The sequence below is a fragment of the Phascolarctos cinereus genome, unplaced genomic scaffold, assembly GCF_003287225.1.
Source record: "Phascolarctos cinereus isolate Bilbo 61053 unplaced genomic scaffold, phaCin_HiC Scaffold_8;HRSCAF=390, whole genome shotgun sequence".
Lineage (NCBI taxonomy): Eukaryota > Metazoa > Chordata > Mammalia > Diprotodontia > Phascolarctidae > Phascolarctos > Phascolarctos cinereus.
The window spans coordinates 60,522,700-60,547,015 of NW_027556291.1; the positions used below are offsets into that span (position 1 = coordinate 60,522,700).

Sequence of the window (24,316 nt, forward strand, 5' to 3'; positions counted from 1 at the left end):
GCTACTTAAATTTCCCAGAGGCAGGGTTGATTTTTTTCTCAGCCAATAGGGCTGTTCCCTTTTTCACTCAATCACAGGTATTCCCACCACATAAAGGATCAGGGTAAAGCTAGGTCTTTTACAGTTAGTTTAACACCTCATAAATACCTTGTGATTATATTCTTAGCCTTCGGTGACTACATTAAATGTGTTGGGGAGGAGATGGGAGGGGATGCAATGGGATGCTGGGCCTGTAATTTCACTGCAGAAAACTTAGGTTAAGCAATGAAAAAAAGTACCAGCTCAGAAGTGGCTTCTGAGGTCTCTTCCTGCACTAGGTCTAGGATCCTCCGTGCGACCTTGGCCAAGTCACTTCCCCATTCTGGGCCTCAGTTTCCTCCTCTGTAAAATGAGGGCGTTGGTCTAGATGGCCTCTGAAGTCCCCGCCAGCTCTAGAACAAGGGTCCTCTGTGTTACCCTGGGCAGATCCCTTCCTCTTCCTGGGTCTCAGTTTCCTCCTCTGTCAAATGGGGGCGTTGGACCAGCTGGCCAACTCTTGCCCGCCTAAGTCTTAACCCAGGCTACCGGCGATTGAGCGGGCACAGAAGCCACAACTCTCCGGCTGGGACACCAGCTGCCCCGCCTTCCTTGCCATCGCTGGGCCTTATGGGAAGCATAGTCAGGCACTCCCCTAGTCTCGAGGCCGAGCACGGGGACGCAGACTACGGCTCCCAGGAGGCCGTGCGGCAGGGCGGCGCCGTTGGCCCCGGTGGGCGGGAGCTGGCAGTGACACTGTCGACGTGGGAGAGCAGGGCGGGGTGCGAGCAGGTGTGGAGCTCCTGAGCTCGAGGGAGCGGGAGCCCGAGGGAACCGGAGTGGCGCGGGGAGCGGGCGGGCGGGCGGGGACCGGGGGTGGGCTGCGGGCCGGGCTCGGGGCAGCCAGCTCTGCCGAGGAGGAGGTGGCCGGGGGGAGCCGGCCCGGACGGTCCACGATGTGGCTCAAGCCAGAGGAGGTGCTGCTCAAGAACGCGCTCAAGCTGTGGCTCCTGGAACGGGCCAACGACTACTTCGTGCTGCAGCGGCGCCGGGGCTACGGGGAGGAAGGCGGCGGCAGCGGGGGGCTCACAGGTGAGCTGCTCCGGCCCCCACCCCCACCCCCAGCCCCCTACCGTCCGGCCGTCGGACTGCGCCGGGGAGGCAGGTACCTGCTCGCCCGGCCGCGCACCGCTCGCCGGCTCGCTCGCTCCCCCGTCCACGCGCACGCCCTCGACATCCCCCCTCCCCCCAGCCCCTTTGGCCGCCCTCCTCTTCCAGCTTCTCGTTGGGAGAGCCAGTGCCTCCTCCTTTGACGGTGAGAGGGCATAGAGTTTTCACCCTGGGGATACCAACCTTCTTGCATTCTTGTCTGGAGATTTTTTTTTTTCCTTTCGAGGGGGGAGGGGAGGGCTTCAAACCTGAGGTGGAATTCTTAGGTAAGTCCACCTTGGGCACCTTCCCCTCCTCTGTAAAGATAGGGGATTAGCCTAGATGTGGTGTGAGGTGGCTTCGATCTCAAAAACTCACATAAAGATCTATCTAAGTCATCAATGAGACAATCAGGTTAGGTGGTCTCTGAGGCCCCTTCCTGCTCTAGAGCTAGGAATCTATGTGTGACCTTGGGCAAGTCACTTGCCCTCCGAGGGCTTCAGTTTTCTCTGTTGCAAAATGGAGTTATCCACTAGCTGGCCCCTGAAGTCCCTTCCAGCTCTTGATCAAGGATTCCACGTGTGACCTTGGACAAGTCACTTCCCCATTCTGGGCCTCAGTTTCCTCCTCTGTAAAATGAGGGGTTTGGACTAGATGGCCTCTGATTCCCCTTCCTGCTCTCAAGCTAGGATCCCATGTATGACCTTGAGCAAGTTCCTTCCCTTTTCTCCTTTACAAAATGAGGAGGTTGGCCTCTGAGGGGGGTTCCAGTTCTAGATCTGTAATCCTGTGTGCCTTTGGGTAATATAAATTCCACTGGTCATAATTTCCTCATTCATTCAAAAAGGAGACCTTGGATTACATGTCCCCTGAGATCCCTTTGAGTTTTACAAGGATCCTATGATCCCTGGAAGCTTTCCTTTGAGTCTTTTAATATTTCACGAGTGCTGCACTCAAGCTGGCCGTTCTTTGGCCCTTGCTTTTGCTACTGACCAGCCCACTATTTCCTTGATAAGATCTTTTGTACCACTTCTCCCAAGGCATTCTGGTTATATGCTTCATTCCAGTCACAGCCACCATCCGCATTGGGTGACGTTGATGCCATGTAACATCGATAGAACAATACTAGTGATAAAGATGATGAGCTTTGCATCAGGGAGCAGTTTGATATCATTGCAAGATTCCTCAACTGCCTCTTTCCCTGTCCATTTTACTTCTGAGGCTACCTTCAGAAAAGCCCCGCTCTGATCCATGGAGGTAGCTCTGAGTTCTCAAAGGCCTCTGCAAGTGGGCACAGCACTGGTAGATTCTAGCAAGCTGGAAAATCTCCCAAAACAGACTCAGTAGTACTGAGCTGCATCTGCTACCAGAGAACCAACCTTGCTCATCACCAACAAGTTGGATGCTCACTAATGAATTCTTTTGGCTCTGGCAACCCATACGATGGTTTTCTTCCTGAAAAATCAATGTAACTCATATTTTTGTAAATCAAATCACTTTAAATATAATCCCTTCATAGATTAGTTTGGAGTTTCATTTTACATAACTTAAAAATAGTGTGCATGTTCACTGAAAGTATGCAAATATCTACACTTTGCAGTACCTCATAAATGGAAGCAACCATACTATGAGGAATGAAAAGGGCCATGTTCTTTTACATACTTTTATTCAGGGGAATTAAAAGGAAACCTGCAAATCATAAAACCTTAGTTTAGATGGTATTGGGAATACATGTTTGTGATCCTTAAAATTGTTTTATTCTTTTATAGTGCCCATAGATGAATAAGATGACAGATTAGCACTGGAAGGGACCTCGGACATCATGTAATCTAAACCTTTCATTTTACAGTTGAAACCCAGAGGTTAAGTGACTTGCCCAGAGTTGGCCAGCGAGAAGTAGCAGAGCCAAGATAGCATAAATACATTCAAAAGAATTCACTGTTTACAAAATGATTCTTCATCTTCTCCAAAATTCAACAGATACTTATTAAATGTTTTCTGTGTGCAAGGTACTGGCCTGAGAAGGGTCTGATGGGAGACAGCATTGGGTAATGGGAAAAGGCCTGGATTTGGAGTCGGAGGACGTGGGTTCAGATACCGGCACTGTACCTTAATACTTGTGTGCGACCTTGACCAAGTCAACTCTTTCTCTCTGGGCTCAGTTTCGTCCTCTGTAAAATGAGGAGGGGTGGGCTAGATGGCCTCTGAGGTCCCTTCCAGATCGTATCTCCTCATTTTACAGAAGTAGAAGCTGAGGCCCAGGGAGCTGAAATTGATTTGGTCAAAGTCACACATAAGTATTAAGGTGCAGAGCCAAAACTTCAACCCAGGTCCTCTAACTCCAAATACTCTACCTCCTCAGGCCTCAGTTTCCTCTATGGTCTCTGAGGTTCCATCCAGCTGTGGATCTGTGAGCCTATAAACTCTTAAAATCTTTTAGGGCCCCAAAATCCTAGCATCTCCCATAAATCCAGCATAGCGCCTCCAAGACATTGGAAGCTTTTCTCTCAGTCTTTTAATAAGGTTAAAAACCACATGGTCCCTACTGTCAGCCCAGAAGCTCCATATATCTCTCTGCCTTTTATTGCTTTCCAAATCTCTCGAGTAAGACAAGACAAGCATTGATCTGAGAAAAATGTACCAAGATTTCCACTGTACGAGTCAGACTGATATGCTCGATGTGAGTAGGTCATCGTGGAAATGACGACTTTTATTCTTTTGATCTGATTGTGTCGTCCATAGTGGTTCATATTAATGGTAGAATCAGTCAACAAGCATTTATTAAGCACCTGTGTGCTGGGGATTCAAAGAAAGACAAGAGACAATCCTTGTCCTCTGGGAGCTCATAGTCCAATGTGCAAACAAGCTATGGACAGGAGAAATTGGAGATGATCCTCGGAGAGAAGGCACTAGAATTAAGAGGGATCAAAATAGGCACACAGTCATGCTGCTGTTTCTAAACAGGTTGGGAGTAGAATGGGGTAATAGACTAGATAGCCAGGGGCCCAGCTCTGAAAGGTCTTCGCATCTTTGCAGAGTTGGCTGCTAGCTGATGGGTTTTGTTTGTTCGTTTTTTGGCCTGGAACAACTCATTAAACCTCACTAAGGTAAAAAGGGGCTGCCATCTGCATGGATGGGTAGACTCAGCCAGGAGACATTTCTTCTCCTTAAAGAACCGATTAAGAATATCAGACCAATGAATAATACCAGGAGGCCCAGTGGAGTCTGATGGTTACAGTCTGAGAACAGTTTAGAAGCTAAAATTTTGAGATCCTTCCCCAGTGTGGGACTTTTCCTAGGATTATTTTTGTGAATGGTCCGTCATTCTTAGGATATTGTGGAAATAATTTGAAACATTAGTGGGTTATTGTGGACCCTTATTTTGCTTTTTCCTGATGCTTAGTCAGGATGCTTTTAACATTGGGGAATGTGTCCTGGAAGATTTTGCCATTGTTTTTGTTGATTTGTTCAAACTTTTCCATATGGCTCCCCTCCCACCTCCGCCTTTCTTAGAAAGGACAGTTAAGCAAGGGCAGCCCACACATATCCAGGGACTACAGTCCAACTGTGTTCTGCAGCCACAAGTCTCTTTCTCCACCAAGTGGAGCGACACCTGTTGAATGGCAGCTAGGTGGCGCTTCAGCAGATAGAGCGTCGGGCCTAGAGTCAGGAAGACTCCTCTTCCTTAGTTCAAATCTGACCTAAGACCTAGCTGTATGACCCTGGGCAAGTCACTTCACCCTGTTTGCCTCAGTTTCCTCATCTGTCAAATGAGCTGGAGAAGGAAATGGCAAACCACTCCAGTATCTTTGCCAAGAAACCCCCAAATGGGGTCACGGAGACTCAGACAGGACTGAAAAACAACTGAACATCTTAGAGTCTGGCTGCCTGTTAGTATTTTTTAATTTACCTTGCCTTTATGGACATTGTTTGTGGGATCCCAGGATGTTCCAGATTTAGAGCTGGAAGGGTCCTCAGAGGCCAGCTAGCCCAATCCCTCATTTTCCAGAGAAGGAAACTGAGGCCTGGAGAGGGGAAGGTACTTGCCCAAGGTCACACACAGAATTCTAGCTCTAGAGCTGGAAGGGTCCTCAGAGGCTAGCTAGTCCTAACCCTTCCCTTTACTAAGGCCCAGGCAGGGAGGAAGTGTCACACAGCGTAAAGAGCACTTACTCTGGAGTCAAATCCTACCTCAGATACTTTTATTGTCTGTGGGACCTTGGGTGAGTCATTGCTCCCTGGACCTCAATTTCCTTCTCTGGAAAATGAGGGGGTGGTGTGGGGATGAACTAGGAGGAGTCAGGAGTTTCTTCCAGATCTGTGTCCAGGATCCTGTAAATGACTTGCTCCAGATCATAGAGTAGAGATTTAAACCTAGGTCCTCTAACTAATTCCCACTGCAGCCCACTATTTTCCTTATTGTTTTTACGTTAAAGATTTTTGAAATGTTAGAAGTGATTTTCCTTGATTTGGCGGAGTAATTAGTACTTAAGAAATCTTGTGGTTATTTGCTTTTAGCCTTTACTCCTTTTGGCTGATCAGGATAATTTTTCTCTCTCACCTAAATATAGCACCTTCATAGATTGATTGGTTTAGAGTCTAATTTTACATAATTTAAAGATATTATGCATGTTCCCTCAAATTATGCAAATGGCTACAATTTGCAATGCATGGCAGATGGAAACTACCATACTTGGGGAATGAATAGGACTGTTTTTTCCTGAAAACTTTTGTTCATGGGAATTAAAGGGAAACCTGCCAGTCATGACAACTTAGTTTGGGTGGTTTATCGGACATATATCTTTATGGCTTCTCAGAATTGTCTTATTCTTTTGAAATGTCTGTAACTGATAATATCATGGCTTCTCATGCTTCACATCAGTAGATTTTTGGGTCATGTAAAGCAGAACTGAAAGAAAAAATGAAGTTTAATGAAAATGAATTTGGAGTTAGAAGACAGGAATTTGAATCTAGGTTCTGTCATTTACTATAATGGGGAAGCCCCTGCCCCTTATGAGCCTCAGTGTCCGCATTTGTATATCAATGAAAACATCTCCACGGGTTAATTTTATCCGATCTTCCAAGTTAGAATATGTTGAGTAATTGAGGGCTGGCCTTAGAGGCCAGAAGTCCTGGGTTCAAGTTTTTTTCTTCTTGACCTGTAGTCCCTCAGCTTCTGAGTGCATCTTTCCAGCACAGTAAGTGGAAACTCCTTCAATGGAGAATGTTCTCTTTATCCATCTTAACCTGGTTAACTTGGGGGCACTGAGAGGTAATGACTTTGCCCGGGGTCACACAACCAAAGAGGGTCTGCTTAAAACCCAGGTTTTCCTGACCCTGAGGCCTGCTTTCTATCCTCTGTGCCAAGCTGCCTCTTGATTGACGGCCATAGAAATAGACGCACTTGCCTCTGGTTCCGTTCCTTCTCTTCTTTCTTCCTCCTCCACTCGCTTTTTTATTTTTCATTTTTACGTTTTTCTCCAGAAAGTCAGGGTTTTAGTCTTCCTTGATTGATTCTATCCCAGTCATCTCAGCAGCTGTTCCAAACCCTTTTTCCCTCTAGCTCCCAATACAATTCCACCCCCAGCCTCTCGGCCCCCTAGCAGATGTCTTCACCTCCTACTTTAATGAGGAAATGCAAGCCATCCGTAGGGTATTCCCTAGTCACTTCTTCACACCTCAGAAATTGCACTGCTTGATCATCTGACCTTCCTCCATCCTTCCACCCCTATTCCAGTCTCCGAGAGGGAGGAGGAGGAAGAGAAAGAGAGAAGAGGCCCTTTCTTTACCCAGGCTCACCTCTCTGGGCCTTTGACAACACCCCTGCTGTCTCCTCCCAAAGTTTACCCTATCTGATCACCCTGCCTCCCTTTAATCTCTTCCTCTCTTTTGACATACTCAGGCCCACCCCCTCCCTAATAAACCTTTACTTGACCCTGCCATCCCTGTTGTCCTTTATCTCCTCACTAAACTGAAAAGTACAGTCTCTGCTACACTACTCACTTCTTGATGCTAACCCCCTTCCAAACTCGAGTGAGGAAAAATTGGAAGTGATCAATCCGATGGCCTTTTCTCAGGCCTTTCTTTTTTTTCTCTTAGCAGGTTCCTTGCCTCTGCTTGTCTTGTTAGCCACCTCTTACCTGCCTGCTGATCCATCTCGTGGACATAAGGCATTGGAATGCAGGAGACCCTCAAACAAGCCCTGTGTCAGTAGGTTCTGTATGGCCTTAGGTTTGAGAAGTCTAGCTTCTCCCCATGCTTCCCAGATTCGCAATTCTTTTTCCAGCTGCAAGCTGTCAGTGTTCCTACCTCCTCTCCAAAGAAAGCTGCCAATAGTTAGAGCTCTTCCTATTGCAATCATCCCTTTTCTTAAAATCTGTAGAGACACGCATATGTCATGACAGATATTTTTTCCTATACATTATTCCCTCCAATGAACCAAACTATTGAAATGCTTGCGCAAATGAGCAAATATTTCCTTTCCTATATAACATTCTCTGTTATCTTCCTCACTTTTAAGGCAGTCATTTGAGGGTGAGGCCGCTGAAGGGCTGTCCTTACATGAAGTCCAAAGATTATTCCCTCTCTCTGAAAACATTAACAAAAAACCATCGAGAGGTGTGGAATGGAGGCATACATTTTTCTTTCCTTATTTATAAATCAGTAGTGGTGCTTCCTGTCATGTGTATGTGTGTGTGTGGTGTGTCTATGTATGCATGTGTATATATATGTATACATTCATACATATGTGTGTGTGTGTGTTAAGAATAGATTCTTTTCTTTTTTCTCCCATTCCTGTTGAACATTTATTGCAAGAGCCAACACCACACATTGGGTGATAGAATCCTGAAGTATTGTCCCAAAGAATTTCCTACACATTCTACTGCTTGTATATACCTTACTATTTATATGATTTTAGTTAGGAATCTAGATGTATTAGAATAAGAAAGCATGATAGTTGTATCTATATAAAGATAGGAGGTTGAGTGTTGTGTATGAGAACAGCAAGAAGACCAGTTTGCCTGGACTGAGAGTGCATGAAGGGAAAGGGAATGTATAATGAGGCTGGAAAGGGAGGTTGAAGCCAGGTCAGGAAGGACTTAAAGTAACACACAGAAGAATTTGTATTGGATCCTAGAAGTAATAGGGTGCCCCTGGAGCTTCTTGAGCAGATGAGTGACATGATCAGAACTGTTCTTTAGGAATATTACTTTGGGAGCCATGTGGAAGATGAATGGGATAGCTGAGAGAGATCAGCTAGGTGGCTATTGCAGTAGTCTAGGTAGTATAAATCAAACTGTTGGGGGGAAGAACCGAGAAGTGTCATAGCCCGTGTGATGAGGTGAGATACTTTTCCATCTAGAAAGAAGGTCCAAAAGCCCCACCCTAGGCCTGCTGTTTCCTTTGTGCACATCTGTCCTAACTGTTGGCAGTTATACCAGTGGGTTCAATAACAGGCCCAAAACCAGAGATGTTGTAGGCCTGGTGAAACATACCTGAATGAGAAGTGCCCAGGCCCCAGTTACTTGCTTTGTTCCTTTATCTGTTGTGACCCCAAGAGGCAGCCAGCTGTATCTCCAGGTTCCATTCCAATAAAGTTGGCTTCAAATGTAAGTTTTATAAACTTTGTCCCAGGGCTCTGTTTTATCTTTCTGGTGTGACCACTGACAACATGAAATCATTCCTTTAGAAAGCATTTACTACTAAATGATGGGGTAAAATAATTACATTCCCCCCTCCCACCTCATCCCCAGGCCTGATTCAGTGTCATTTTTTGTTCTAGCTCTGGCCTAAGAATTGATTTTTTTTTCCTCTCATTTTCTCAAAATGGTAGTTTTATAATGATATATTATTTCAGTGTAGAAAACAATTCTCATGTTTTCTTACAGGTCTTAATCTTCAGAAACATAGTGGTGTCTACAGAAACATAACATATTTGGTTAAGAAATCATTTGCCCATATATATGTTTTTCTTTTTTTTATTGTGTTTTTTTTTAAGCAATTGGGGTTAAGTGACTTGCCCAAGGTCATACAACTAGTTAAGTGACAAGTGTTTTGGTCTGAGGCTGGATTTGAACTCAGGTCCTCCTGACTTCAGGGCGGGTGCTCTATCCACTGTGCCACCTAGCTGCCCCATTTCTTTATTCTTTCAAGATAAATTGAGGCAATCAGGGTTAAGTGACTTGCCCAGGGTCACACAGCTAGTCAGATCCTCCTGACTCCAGGGCTGGTGCTCTATCCTTTTTGCCACCTAGCTGTCCCTGTTCTTATATATTTTCCATGTGAAAACCCAGTCTATCATTTCTGACATCAATTAGTTCTCTAGAAAAATACTAAGTTCCATAGTGGACCAGGCTTTTAGTTAGGTAAGGAAATGAGGGCCTACAAGAATCCCATTTTCACCTAAATATCCTTCTAAAAAAATGCAAGGAGAAGAAAAACAAATCAAAAGCAGAATTACTTTTTGTTAGAATGCTTTCCAGAGTTTTCCCTGTGAAGCTGATAGCTTTCAAAATGCTGACTCTGACTTTTGTAAAACAAAGTCATTGCCCAGTTTGTGTTGGTAACAAGGGCTTTTGTTGTTATTGTTTAGTTGTTTTGGTTGTGAGCCCATTTGGGGTTTTCTTGGTAGAGCTACTGGAGTGGTTTGCTATTCCCTTCTCCAGCTCATATTCCAGATAAGGAAGCTGAGGCAAACAGGGTGAAGTGACTTGCCCAGGGTCACACAGCTAGTAAGTGTCTGAGGCCAGAATTGTACTCAGGTCTTCCTGGCTCCAGGCCTGGCACTCTATTCACTGCAGTGCCACCTAGCTACCCCTGGTAACAAGGGCAGCCTGACATAATGGATAGAGAGGCATCTTAAAGGTCAAGAAAACATGGGTTCTAATTCTTACCCTGACGTCTACCACCTGTGTGACCATGAGCAAGGCACTTAACTTCTAAACACCCTGGGCAGTGCTAAGACTGTAAATTCCTAAACTTCTGCACAGTGGAGGAAATTTCCACAATGGGAGATCCTCATACAGCTGAAATCATAAGACTGGACTAATAAAAACAGCAATAAATATAATTCAAATATAGCTGATCATAATTTTATATACAGGCCCAATTTAATATACTACTTTCCCTAATTTTAATTTTTCTCTAGTAATTTCATATGCAATCACATTAAGGAAGACTACTGGGATTTTTTTTTTCTGTTACTTTCTTTCTTCCACTAAAGTCCTACTATATAGGATCCAGGGCTGGAAGGTACCTCAGAGGACCTTTAATCTAACACCTTCCTTTTATAGAGGAGGAAACAGGCCCAGGGAAGGGACTTGCTGAAGGGTACAGAATAAGTGGAAGAACCAGAATTTGAACCTGGGTCCTCTGATTCCAAATCAGTCTTTTCAGTGCCGTGTGTGATAGAAGTGGCCCCAGGTTCTTGAAGTCTATGCCAGTGGAGTGTAATCTTTGCCAGGTCCTGCCATGCTGGAAAGACTTCAGCTCCTGATTGGAGCTGAGGTTAGAGAGACTCATTAGCCCAGGGATGGCTATTGTTTAACAAGCATTCATTAAGCACCTAACGGCCTGCCAGGCACTGGGCTAAGTGCTGAGAACATTAGGTGATAAAGTCACAGCAACTTATAAGGACTGGCAGGCAGTATCAGTGGAAGGGCTCATCCACCCTAATGATGTGAGTGGAGAGAAGAGGATGTAGGCAGGAGATGTCATGAGGGAAATTAGAATCGTAGATTTAGATATGGAAGGTACTTTTCTTTTTCTTTTCTTTTCTTTTTTTTTTTAATTTTTAGGCAATTGGGATTAAGTGACTTGCCCAGGGTTACACAGCTGATAAGTGTCAAGTGTTTGGTCTGAGGCTGGATTTGAACTCAGGTTCTCCTGACTTCAGGGCTGGTGCTCTATCCACTGTGCCACCTAGCTGCCCCTTTTGTATTTTATTTTATTTTTTTGAATTTTTAGGCAATTGGGTGGAAGGTACTTTTCAAGGCCAACCGGTCCAACTTCCTCATTTTACAGTTGAGGAAACTGAAGTCCAGAGAGATTAAGTGACTTCTCCATGGTCACACAGATAGTAAGTGGAGGAGACAGGACTCGAACCCAGGTCCTTTGACCCCAGATTTGGTACCATGATGCCTCCAATTCAACACATACTCTAAGATATTAGGTAACTAGTAAGTATGGCCCTAATGCCTCAGGCTATACAGCAAAGGTCTACTCTAAGGAACTTCACTGGATCAAATGTGTGTAATGCTTTCAATTAAATGATATAATGAGGTAATAAAGAACAAATAAGAAGAAGTCCATTGGCATGGTGGAAAGAGCATTGACTCTGGAGCCAGAAGAGCCAGGTTCAAATCCTGCCACTTACTACCTGTGTGACCTTTAATAAGGCATTTACCTCCCAGGGCTGCAGGTTCCCCAAGTGTAAAATGATGGCATTGGATTGATTGTCTCTAGTCCTAGGATCCTTTGTGTGATTTGGGGCAAGTCACTTCCTCTGCTGGGGCCTTAGTTTCCTCATCTGTAAAATGAGGGGGTTGGACTAGGTACTAGCTTCTAAGGATCGTTCCATTTCCAACTTTATAATCTTATGAAAATGACTACTGCTTACTACTGAAAACCACCTGGTTAGACAGATGGAGAACAATAGAATTTAGAGTTGGGAACTTTAGAAACCACCTAGTACAACCTGCCTGCCATCGGGATCTCTTCTGCAGCACTTGGCACAAGCAGACAGCTTGTGTGGGAAATGGAGGTCCCTGATTTAGGAGATGCCCTATTCCGTTGGTAAGCTTTGTCAATTTTACCACCCTTCTAGCCACTCACTCGGCTACCACCCTAGCTCAGGCCCTTATCACCTCTTCCCTGGGCTAGAATTTCTTCTTTCACCAAGCCTTTAATTGGTTTTGGTTGCCATTGGGTCCTGCATATTTTACTATAGTGTCATTATTTACTTCTAGCTTTATTGTACTATGAGCCATATATGTAGCAGTTATCCCTTCCACATTGTGGGGGTTAGGGGTGTGGCACCCCTGCAATCTGGAAAATCCAAGTAAAATTTTTTGACCCTCCCTTTGTACTAGAGAAGAAGTTTTCCAGCTTTGCGGATTTCCTTCTCTTTTTTCTTGATATTATATAATACTGAACATATGTTTTATGCATTTCTGAGTTTCTAAACTTTTTCTGTGTCATCTGCAGCTTCTGCAAAACTCCAAAAAAATTCCCATTTAATTTCTTATGCTAATCCATAATATATTGAAACCACAGTGGGGAAAGTCAAGATATGGAAGGGCTAACTATATGGACAATTTTTGTTTTCCTAAAGCACAGAATCATCACATTTCAGTGTTGGAAGGGCCAGGGGCCGTGGCCATCTAGGTAAACACATAGTGGAACAAGAATCCCCTCTTCCTTTTATGTATTGTCTTTCCCCATTAGAATGTAAGCTCTTTGAAGGCAGGGGCTGCCATTTTTTTCTGACTTGTATTTGTATGTCCAGCACTTAGCACAGTACCTGGCACATAGGAAGTACATGCTTAAAACATGCCTATTGACTGATTGATTCTACAGCATACTGTACAAATGATTACCCAGTCTTTGCTGTAAGACCTTCGGTGAGGGAGAATCCACTTGCAAGGCAATCCTTTCTACTTGGGGTGGTTGTAATTGTCAGGAAGCCTAGGTTTTGCCCCTCAGTGGCTGAGTGGAATGTATCTCCAGTGGACAGAAGCCTGGATTTGGAGCCAGGGGAGTCTGAAGCCTTCCCTGATGCTTCCCAGTGTAGCCTGGCCCAAGTGGATTCACTTAACCCTCGGGCCTCAGGCCTCAGGCCTCAGCCTTCACTTTCCCCCTAGGTCCTTTCTTTCATCACTTTTGCCTAAAGTCCTTTCCAGCTCTAAAGCCGATTATCAGGTTAATCCTTCTTCTGCATGACTTCCCTTCAAATATTTGATGAGACCTGCCATGCCCTGAATCTTTTTTTTTTCCTAGGCTAAACATTTCCAGTTTCTCTAATCAATGCTCATAAGCCTCCCCAGCTTTACTGTAACCTTCTTGGGATATGGCACCCAGAGCTGAATCCTAAACTCCACTTGTAGCCTGACTTGGGTACAGGACTGCAGTACCATCTTATTCTTGGGTACTCTCTAATACCTTTGGGAGCTCAGATCTGATTTGCATGTTTCCTCCAGCAGTGTATGGGGAAGGGAAAGGAATAAGCATTTATGTGGCACCTATTATATACCCTGCACTGTGCTAAGAGCTTTACAAATATTACCTCATTTGATTCTCACTACACCCTGGAAGATGAATGCTATTATGACCCCCATTTTACAAGTGAGGAAACTGAGACAGAGAGAATTTAATTGACTTACCCAAGGTCACACAGCTAGTAAGTATCTGAGGCTGGAATTGAACTCAGACCTTCTCAATCTAGCTGCCTCAATGTGGTGTACGTCACAACCCATCCATACCTGCTCATCCCAGGTGTTTCTTGCCTATGACCTATGACACCACAAGGGGCCCCTCCACTGTGCTAGGGGCCTTCCTTCCTTTATTTTGGTACCACAAAGATCCCAGTGGGACACTCAGACCGTCATTCCATGTGACCAGCCTATCTTCTTTTTTTCAGCATACATTTGCCCAATGAGATCACTTAGTTTTCTTTGTTGAAGTTCCTCTTTCAGGAGGACCTGAGTTCAGGTTTGGCCTCAGACCAAACACTTGACACTTACTAGCTGTATGACCTTGGGCAAGTCACTTAACCCCAATTGCCTAAAAATTAAAAAAAAAACAAAAGAATGAAGTTCCTCATTTGTTATGTGTTGTATCCTGTTCATATCCACTACATGCCCCTGTATTACCCTCTGTGTGACTCATTTGCAGTTTTTCATTTTTTGAATTTAATTTTATTTTCAGTTCCAAATTCTCTCCTCTCACCCATTAAGAAGGTAAGAAATTTTAGATTCTTCATAGACTGTTGTGTTCCATGTCTTGAAGCCATACAACAAAAGTGGTAGAATATTGGTATTAAAAAGATAGACCCTTGTTTCTAGGAGAAGTTTAAGGTCATTAAAGGAGCTTTGGGAGCAGCTAGGTAGTACAGTGGATAGAGTACCGGCCCTGGATTCAGGAGGACCTGAATTCAAATTTGGCCTCAGACTGACACATAGCACTTACTAACAGTATGACCCTGGGCAAGTCACTTAACCCCATTGCCTAACCAAAAATAAATAAAAAAAATAAAAATAAAAAGAGCTTTGCAATTTCCTGAAGGCAATCCAACCCACTCTCTTTCCTCTGTTTTGATTTTGGGCCCAACTTGTTCATTTGGACTCTCACTCCTATATAGACTCTCACACAGATGGACAAACTAAGTTTTCCATCCAGCTGTGTGTCATGATCTGGGCAATAGACATTTTGTATCCACTTGGTTTTTCCTATGTGAATGGTCAGGCCAAACTCCTTTGAGTGATTATGGCTCATTTCCAGGAGAGTCTGCAATATTCTGAGGATTGATGTGAACAGCATGATGCCATTTGCAAATAGTAGCATCTGGAAGGCCTCAGTAGCCACAGATGAAAACTCTTTCAACTTGGACTCTGTGCTAGATCTTCTCTATTACAGTGCTGAACATCTTTGGCAAGCATGCATCTGCCTGTTTTACATATTACCTGTTTGTGATCATAGGATCATTGAACAAGATTATCGATATTATATCTTTCGAGGAATCTCAAATTATTTTGATGTGGGGATGGGAAACACTTTGTTAGAAGAGAGCCTTCCAAGGGCAGCTTCTTTCTCTATCAATTCAAATAATAAATAAATATAGTAGGACCTTATATTCTCTACATCAAGCGTGGGCCACCCAGCTTCCTGTTTCTATATGGCCCATGAGCCAAGACTAGTTTTTACATTTTAAAATAAAGTTTTATTGTATTTAAAAATATCAGAACTGTTCTTAGCTTGAGGGCCAACTTCTCCTCTCCATCTTTTAGCCAGTTGCTTAATGGCAAAGGTATCTTCCATGGAATATTGTTTGTGAAAGCCTGTCTGTTTGTTATCCCTCATCCAGGATGGCCTCAGTGCATGTGTAGATGATTCTCATAGAAGTTTTATAAAGATAGAAAAGTAGGCACATGGCCTGTTAGTTTTTAATGTTCTCTCAGTTGCCTTTTTTGTAATTTATAAAGTCTGAGATTTTCCCCACACCTTTGTTGTCTTCCCTTCCTTCAGGGACCTTGTAAATTTATCCTTCACTGGCCATACGGTCACATTGCCTTTATCACAGATCTTCTCTGTACACTCCTGGTCTACTCTGTGTTTCCTATTTTCATTCTCTTTAGTACCCTTTAGTACCTATGGACATTGGCACATCTGGAGGCTGTGGTGATACAGTCCAAATGTGATGGCCACTGTTCTTGAAGGTGAAAATAGTAATGAAAAGCTTTGCAAATAATTTTCATATTTCTTCTGTTTCTTGTTGTCCTTTCGTTTTCATCCTTAAATGGCCTTGGGATACTTAGCTTAGTTGGGGCTCTTGCCAAGCTTTCTTTAAGTTGGTTTGCCCTCCATTACTTTTTTTTTTTTTGGGTAGGCAGTGCAGTTAAGTGACTTGCCCAGGGTCACACAGCTAGTAAGTGTCTGAGACCGGGTTTGAACTCAGGTCCTCCTGACTCCAGGGCTGGTGTTCTATGCACTGTGCCATCTAGCTGCCTCCCTCCATTATTTCTTTATGAGATTGATGAGGCTATACTACACATAATCTTTCATCATCCTTTTTTGTGAGACTTTACAGACAAGTTTATATTCTAAATTGGCATTGCCTTTGGCTACCATCTCTTGTCTTGGCAAGTAACCCAAGTATTTTCTGACTAAGGTGCTTCTTAGACTCTTTTGGGCTCTTTGTTAGAGCACTTAATTTTATATTGGTTAAACTTCTATATAAAATTAAAATTGGTGGCTGTTATTTCTACTGTCTGTTGCTAGTTTTCATTACCAATAGTTTGTTTAAATATGTCAGGATTGAGTTGTTTCAGTTGCATGTTATATCTTTTTTTTTTCATTGCTATTCTTTCTTCTTGCTTTATACTAATTCTAATCTTTGCTCTAACAAGTTTCTTGTCTAGCTGTACAAGGATTGATTCACAAATGATGCCATATCAATAACAGTCTTTTCTGGTGTGTTAAAATACAGGCAATTCTACTATAATACAATAATTAATGTGTGTTCCCCAAAACCATTGTACTATGCAAAAATCCCACAGTAAAAACCATGAAGCTCATTAGAAAAATGGGGTTAGATGTGCTGATATCCATAGGTGCTAAATGATACTAAAGAGAACAAAGATAGGAAAAACCATCAGATTGGACTGAGTGTGCACACAGGAGATCTGTGCTGGGGGCAGCATAATTATGTAGGGCACAGTACTCAAAAACTTTGTCAGTGACATATTAAAAAAAAAAAAGATAACCCAATAAAATTGGTAGCACAGTTTTATATATGCTAAATGTTTAAGAAATACATAAATACTGCAAAAGCTAGTGGCCACATCCATGGCCTTGGGCTGCTGCTCCCCTCGCACCCTGTTCTCATAGGGCAGCTTTTAAAGTCTCAGGCAGATCAGGCAACCTGCAGCTCTGGGCCTCATTGGGTAGAGGGGGAGACCATGCTGAAAGGTATGGGGATGGCATAAAGTCATAGACCAGGGCTTCTCAAACTTTTTCCACTCATGACCCCTTTTCACCCAAGAAATTTTTATGTGACTCCAGGTATATAAAATAGGTATACAAATCAAACATTTACTGATGATAAATCATAAAGAAATTTATTTTAAAACAATTCTTTGGTATACATATAATTTTACAATTTATTAAAAAAGAAAGCAAATTTGCATGTAAATTAGATGGGTGTGCTTGTTTATTTTTACATAAATAAATCTTGGTGGAATGTTTGATACTGCAGGACATAGAGCATCTTCAATGTTTTTCAGAGTTTGATATTTTGATTTTATAATCGTCAATGCTGAGAATGCCGCTTCTTATAAATACATAGTACAAAATGGCAGAAGTATGTTTAGGGCCATTTCAGAAATTGTTGGAAATTCTTGGAAATTCTGTCCTAATCCCAAGCCAAACTTCATTTAATGATTTTTTTAGGAAACTGAAGTTTTAAACCTGTGTCATTTGATAACTCAGCAAATTCTTCTTGAACTTTTGATGGTAGATGATTGACATTTTTGATTTCAACTGAGTATGGTTTATGAAACTTAGTTTTTTAGAATCAAAATTTGAAGGGAAGTATTTCTGAAACTGTGTCTCCAGACACTTCAGATGATCAGTTATAACTCTTACAATTAAAACTTTGGGATGATTATTTTCATTATAAAATCATCTGTAGCTGTAAATATTTCTAAGGCACCATTTTTTACCCTATTCTCCCATATGTTAACTTTTTTAGTAAAACATTCAATTTTATCTTTTAACATAAATGTTACAATTTGGTCCTTGAAGTGACATGTTTAAATCATTGAGTTTTTTGAAAATATCTGACAAATAGCAGTTTTGAAAGCCATAAGTCATTATGAAAAAAATTAACAAAATCGGATTTCTGCTCAGTCAAAAATATAACAACTTCATCTTTCAACTTCAATAATCTGTTTAAACTTCGCCCTCTTGAGAGCCACCTTATCTCTGCATGTAGTAATAAGCTTTTGTCATCAGAGTCCATGTCTTTCTAAGGGTTTGAAAACAAATGACTGTTAAAGGCATGGCTTTTAATAAAGCTAATGATTTTGCTAGCATTTTGAAGCAACATCTAACTCTGGGGCTTTTTTTTTTCTTGACTGTGAGTGCCTCCCCATGGATCACGCAGTGAGTAAAAGTGATATGTTCATTGCCACCAGTTTTAACTTTTGCTACCAATCCAACATTCTCACACATCAGTGCACCAGCACTGTCATACATATTCCAACGCAGTTTTTTCCGCTGTAAAATTTCATTTGTGAAAAATTGATCGACCTTAGTCTATATGTCTTCCCCTCTTGTGTACAGCCCTTCCAAAGGGCGACAAAACAATAATTCCTCATGTATGCTTCCTTCATAAACATATCTTACATAAAGTAACAATTGTGCCATGTTAGAAGTATCAGTTGTTTCATCTAACTAAATTGCAAACTTTGAGCTGCCCTTAAGCCTGGTAATAAGTTGCTGGAATTGGTCATTACTAATTTCAGAAATTCTTTTGGAAAAGTGTCATTCGATAAAGAAATTTTACAAATTTCAGCCCCATACTTTTTCCTATGAACTATTTCTCGCATTTTAATAGTAGCAAGGTAACACAAGATCTTCTCCTATCACATACGGCTTTTTAGTTTTTGCAGTTAAATAAGAAGTTTCATAAGATGTAAGTAAATACTTTTCATCGACAGTAACAAATTTCTTAAAACATTGTTTTTCTTTTTTATTTGAAGATTTTAAAAGTCATTCAAAATATCCCCTTTGGTTTATTGCCATACACCGTATGCTTAGTATTAAGATGTCATTTTAGTTTGGCTGGTTTCATGCTTTCTGCAGCCAAAACTTCATTACAAATTAAGCAAAGAGGTTTTTCCACACCATCATCATTATTAGAAGTAAATCTACATTGCAAAAATTATTCGACATATTTTCTTTTTCTTGTCAATTTAGGTGTGCTACAACCTGGTAGCAAAGACTCTGCTTCATTGTCATCAGTGTTTTTACCTCTTCTGTCTAAATTTAGCCACTTATCCATAACCGAAAAAAATTTTGTCCTAAAATAGAAATAAATATTGCTAATAATTTCTCAAATACTAGCTTTAGTTTATGAAATTACATTTGTGCTTGATTTAAGAAATAGATGTTCACACATACATACACATACAGTGGTGATGGTGGAGAAATATTATTAAAGGGCTTTTGTCTTTACTTGCTGCAATTAAACGCTTCTGTTTCTGTAAAAGAAGGAGATGAGAGCAATTTTAAAAATCAAACATTCTAACACAATACAATCCGAAGATATACTAATTTGATACTTACATGCTGAGAAATGATGGTAGGAAAATATTAAAAGTCTTTATTTTCCATAATTAAACCATTATGTTTCTGTAAGAGCAGAAAACTTTGTATGTACAGTAAAAACACTGCAATTTATGACATGCAGTAGTCTTGAATCTGAGCCGAGGTGTTTCTTGCAGTGTTTGTAGGCATTGTGTAGCGTGATGGCATGCGCAGTGTGAAGTACGCATGCTGTGTGTTCAGAACCAAGGCTGCAATGAAGTCGCAAAATATAACATGGGCAAGTGCTGCCAGAAACACCTTGTATTCATTATTTTGATTTTGATTTTGAATTAATTTTTTTTCATTGTACGTTCAGAAACCTTCTGTTATTGCCAGAGTTTTCGTGACTACCACATTCAGTTATGTGACCCCACATGGAATCATGACCCACAGTTTAAGAAGTGATGGCATAGACCAGGCCTTCTCTGCCAACAGTTCCTAGTGAACCAGAAGATATACAATACATATGATACGTTACCTTGACAAAGACCAGAAGTTTGCTTATGGAAGTGGGTGTCAGAAGGGTTGTGGCTTGTGAGTTATTGTGAAGTGGGGCAGTTTTCTGCATTCAAGCTTTTTCTTGCGGAAGAAATCACGTAAAAGCAAACTCAAAATTTGCATGTGTTATGGCAGAACTGACTATATAATCAGTTTCGTTTTGTGTGATGTTATATGGTGCTGTTGGTGTCCAGCATCTGCCAGTCCTTTTCTCAAAGAAAGTATTCATGATGTAAAGGCATGAGTCTTCTGTATAGCCTACAAGTCTTTGACCTCTCTCATTACTTCTTCCTGACCCTTGGTTTTTGATATTTTTCTCACCATCCTCACCTGTTGCAATGAAGTCATCAAGTATCAAACAGCAGGCCAATTTAATTTCAAAGGTCTTGTTGAGTTCTTCCAGGAATTACTCTACCTCTTCATACTCTGTACCCAGTGTGGGCACATAAGATTCATTCATTTCCACGATGGCCTTTTTTCAAATCCTTATCACAAGTATTGCAATGTGAACTAGCCAAACATCCCATAAAAAGGTGCTTCTTGTTACCTTTAGGCCTGCAACAAAACCAGCTTCTCCTTCCTTTGCTCCTTCATATAGAACCTGTCCTCCATTTAGCTTCTACTTTCTTCTCTCTAATTGTTTTATTTATGGCAAGAATGTCAAGATTGACATGATTTGTTTCCTCCAGTAGCACATATGCTTGGTCATTGGACAAGAATCTTACATTTGGAGTACCAAAATCCAAGTTAAAATTTGTAGATGGTCAAAAAACTATGTAATTCTTAATAATCTTCACCCCCTTTTCTGCAGCTGTCAATACAGAAACAGAAGGGGAGGGTTATTTTTGCATTTAAAAAAAAATTTCCTCAGTTGTGGCCAAAGAATTGATCATCAAGTAGCTAGCCTACTGGTGAGGAGCCTCTCTCTATACTAAGCTAGGCTGGGCCTTGGAAATCAACATTGGTCTGTGACCGTTACGGGTTCTTGAAGGCTTTCCAGTGTAGGTCCTGGAAGCTCTGCATCTCTTGATGCAATATAAGAGGACATTGGTGTTCTTGGCTGCCTGATCACCCTGTTGACTCATCTTGGGATTTAAGTTCATTAAAACCTTAAGATTGTTTTCAGATGCACAACTATCTAGTTGTACCTCCTCTGTGCTTTTACTTGTGAGGTTGACTTTTTTGAAGCCAAGTATAAGATCTGTCATTTAGCCCAGTTACATTTCATGTTATTTGATCTGCACCCACTCTTCTAGCCTATCAAAATCTTTGGGAAACTGTCTGGATCAATACCTAGTACCTCTAGTGCGGATTGTTTTTTAATTGGGCTAAAGCAAGTACCTTATGCTGTAAGTTATCAGTCACCAATAAAGATTTGTGTTTTTCTTATCCTTGCTACATAGGCTGTGTCCCAAAATGTGTACTTTCAGTTGATTCTGACAAATTGACCTATCACTGTTCTGTGATCTAGCATGCGGCGGATTTTGGTGCATATTCCATGTGTATTTGGGAGGAATAAAGTACATTCTTTGCTTTCCCCATTCATTTTTGTCTGCTAGATGAATTCAGCATTGTGCCTTCATTCTTGTGTATCTTTTTGTTGAAATTATATTCAGATAGGGGTATTCAAATCTCCTAGTGTTATTAATTTTCTGTCTCTTTCTTATAAGACTTTGAACTCTTCCTTTATAAATTTCACTGCTTCATTATTTGGGGAATGGATATTTTAAAATGATTATGTTCTCCTTTTGAATACTACCTTTTAAGCACAATTTCCTTATTTATGCCTGTAATACTTTCTGGTTTGAATTCCATTTTCACTATCTGGACTACCACACTGCTGTTCTTTGGCCAACTTCATACACATCCCGGGGCAAGGCTCTTCTCTCTTCTTCCCTCTCAATTTCTAGCTCTGAAACCAGTAATCAAATCAACACTACCATTTCTTGAAAGGACACATCAATCATTTGCCCTATGGCTCCACTAAACACCTATGTGACTTCCCAATTTAGAATATCCCTACCTGGGGAGCCTCCCCCTCCCCCCCCCACCACCTCCAGCTTGTTTTTCCCTGCCATTCACTTAAGGGCAAGAACTGTCTTGCTTTTTGTATTTGTATCCCCAGTATGTAACACAGTGTCTGGCACCTAGTAAATTATTTATTTATCCATTCATTTCATTCATTCTGATATCCTCCAATATGACTCTTGCTTTTCTTGAGGAAATTTTATATGTTTTGGTCCCCAACAGTGGGGAACCTGTGGCCTCAAAGCTACATGTGGCCTTCTAGGTCCTTGCGTGTAGCTTTTTGACTGGGTCCGAGTTTCACAGAACAAACCTTTTATTAAGATTTGCTCTGTGAAGTTTGGATACAGTCAAAGGGCTGCACTTGAGGACCTAGAGGCCTCAAGGCCACAGGCTCCCCATCATTGGTTCTAGTGTCTTGGGCTGCTAGGTGGCACAGTGGATAGAGCACTGGGCCTGGAATCAGAAAGTCTTATCTTCCTGAGTTCAGATCCAGCCTCAGACATTTCCTAGTTATATGACCCTCGCCAAGTCATTCACCCTGTTTGCCTCAGTTTCCTCATCTGGAAAATGAGCTGGAGAAGGAAATGGCAAGCCAATATCTTTGCCAAGAAAACCCCAGATGGTGTCACAAAGAATCGGACCCGATGGAAACAGCACAATAACAACTAGTCTCTCAGTCGAAATCTGTGTCAGTGTTTTCTGTGTTGAATGAGGATTGGGTAAGGGAGCTGGGGATGATGGCCAAAAAACATGAAGAGTTAGAGGGAGATATGATAACTGTCCTCTGGCATTTGAAGGACTTAACTTTGTTCTGCTTGACTCCAGTGGGCGGAACTAGGAGCAATAGATAGACATTACAGAGAGATGGATGGAAGGAGATTTCGAGGTCTAGGGGTGATAGGAACCTCAAATTTGACTCAAGCCTTCTTTCAGTCAGAGACAAGGTTTATTAAAGCATCGATTGAGGTGAGCAAGATTTTAAGAATCCTCACATTTGTTTTTTATAATTATTTATTTTTAGTTTTCAACATTCACTTCCATAAGATTTTGAGTTTTAAATTTACTCCCCCACACTCTCCTCCCTCCTCCCCAAGACAGCATGTAATCTGATATAGGCTCTACTTATACATTCATATTGAACATATTTTCACATTAGTCATGATGTAAAGAAGAATTGGAATTAATGAGAGGAACCATGAGAAAGAAGAAACAAAATGAAACAACAAAAGAAGAGGAGAGCAAATAGTATGCTTCCATTTGCATTTAGACTTCAAAGTTTTTTTCTGGATGCGAATAGCATTTTCCATCATGAGTCTTTTTGGAGTTGTCTTAGATCCTTATGTTGCTGAGAAGAGGTAAGTCTATTGAAGTTAGGAAGTTAGTCATCACACAGCGTGGCTGTTATTGTGTACAACGTTCTCTTGGTTCTGCTGAAATCCACCTGCTCATCATTTCTTATAGCACAACAGTATGTCATTGCATTCATATATCACAACTTATTCTGCCATTCCCCAACTGATGGGCATCCCCTCAATTTCCAATTCTTGGCCGCCACAAAAAGAACTGCTATAAATATTTTTGTACAGGTGGGTCCTTTTCCCATTTTTATGATCTCTTTGGGATACAGACCTAGAAGTGCTATAGATGGGTCAAAGGGTATGCAATTTTATAGCCCTTTGGGCATAGTTCCAAATCGCTCTCCACAATGGTTGGATCAGTTCACAACTCCACCAGCAATGCGTTAGTGTTCCAATTTTCCCACATCTTCTCCAGCATTTTTCATTGTCCTGTTTTGTCATGTTGGCCAATCTGATAGGTGTGATGTGGTGAATCTTCAAATTTGTGATGCTTGTATTGACAACCAAGCCAGACTCTTAAAGGATCTAAACTTTGTTGATGCCAATACAACCAGGCCAGAATCTTAAAGAATCTGAGCACCTTAATGGAGTTAAGATGGACCTTTTATGCAGCAAGACTGTGGGAAGATTTGGGGGAGGCGGAGCCAAGATGGCAGAGTGAAAGCAGTGACTTGCTTGAGCTCTCCTCCAGACCCCTCCAAATACTCATAAAAAATGGCTCTAAACAAATTCTGAAGCAGCAAAACCCACAAAAAGACAGAGTAAAACAAATTTCCAGCCCAAGACAACCTGGATGATTGATCAGAAAGGTGTATCGCGCCGGGCTGGGAGCACAGCACAGCGTGGGCATGCAGGCTGCAGCAAACCTGGAGCAGGCCTCAGAGGACTGAATCGCGGGCAGCTGTGGAGGTTTCCAGACTCCTCGATCCACCAATGCCAAAGACAAATTAGAAGGTCAGTGGGAAAAGTCTGTTTCTGTCGGTGCTTGAGAAAGGAAGGCGGGGTTTCAGCTCCATTCCCCAGGAGCATGGCCCTGGCGGGGGGCAGCTGCTTCCGAGCTTCGGCCCACAGACTGAAGGGGAATCCAGTGGCTGATTAGAGAGGGATTGCAGGGATCTCTTTGCCAGTGCTGAGGCAGGAATCTCTTGCTTTGCCCGTGTTTGGATCTGGGCCACAGTTCTGGG

The 24,316-nt window shown here is 42.0% G+C and overlaps 1 protein-coding gene across 1 annotated transcript in view; it reads left to right on the plus strand.

Moving 5' to 3' along the window:
- Window positions 1-901: 901 nt before the first annotated feature.
- Window positions 902-24,316, plus strand: part of TBC1D8B (TBC1 domain family member 8B) — a 108,849-nt gene continuing 85,434 nt past the window's right edge. Inside the window, 1 exon segment of the mRNA XM_020967287.2 lies at window positions 902-1,107. Within this exon segment, the coding sequence (XP_020822946.1) occupies window positions 972-1,107 (136 nt within the window). The 5' untranslated portion in view covers window positions 902-971.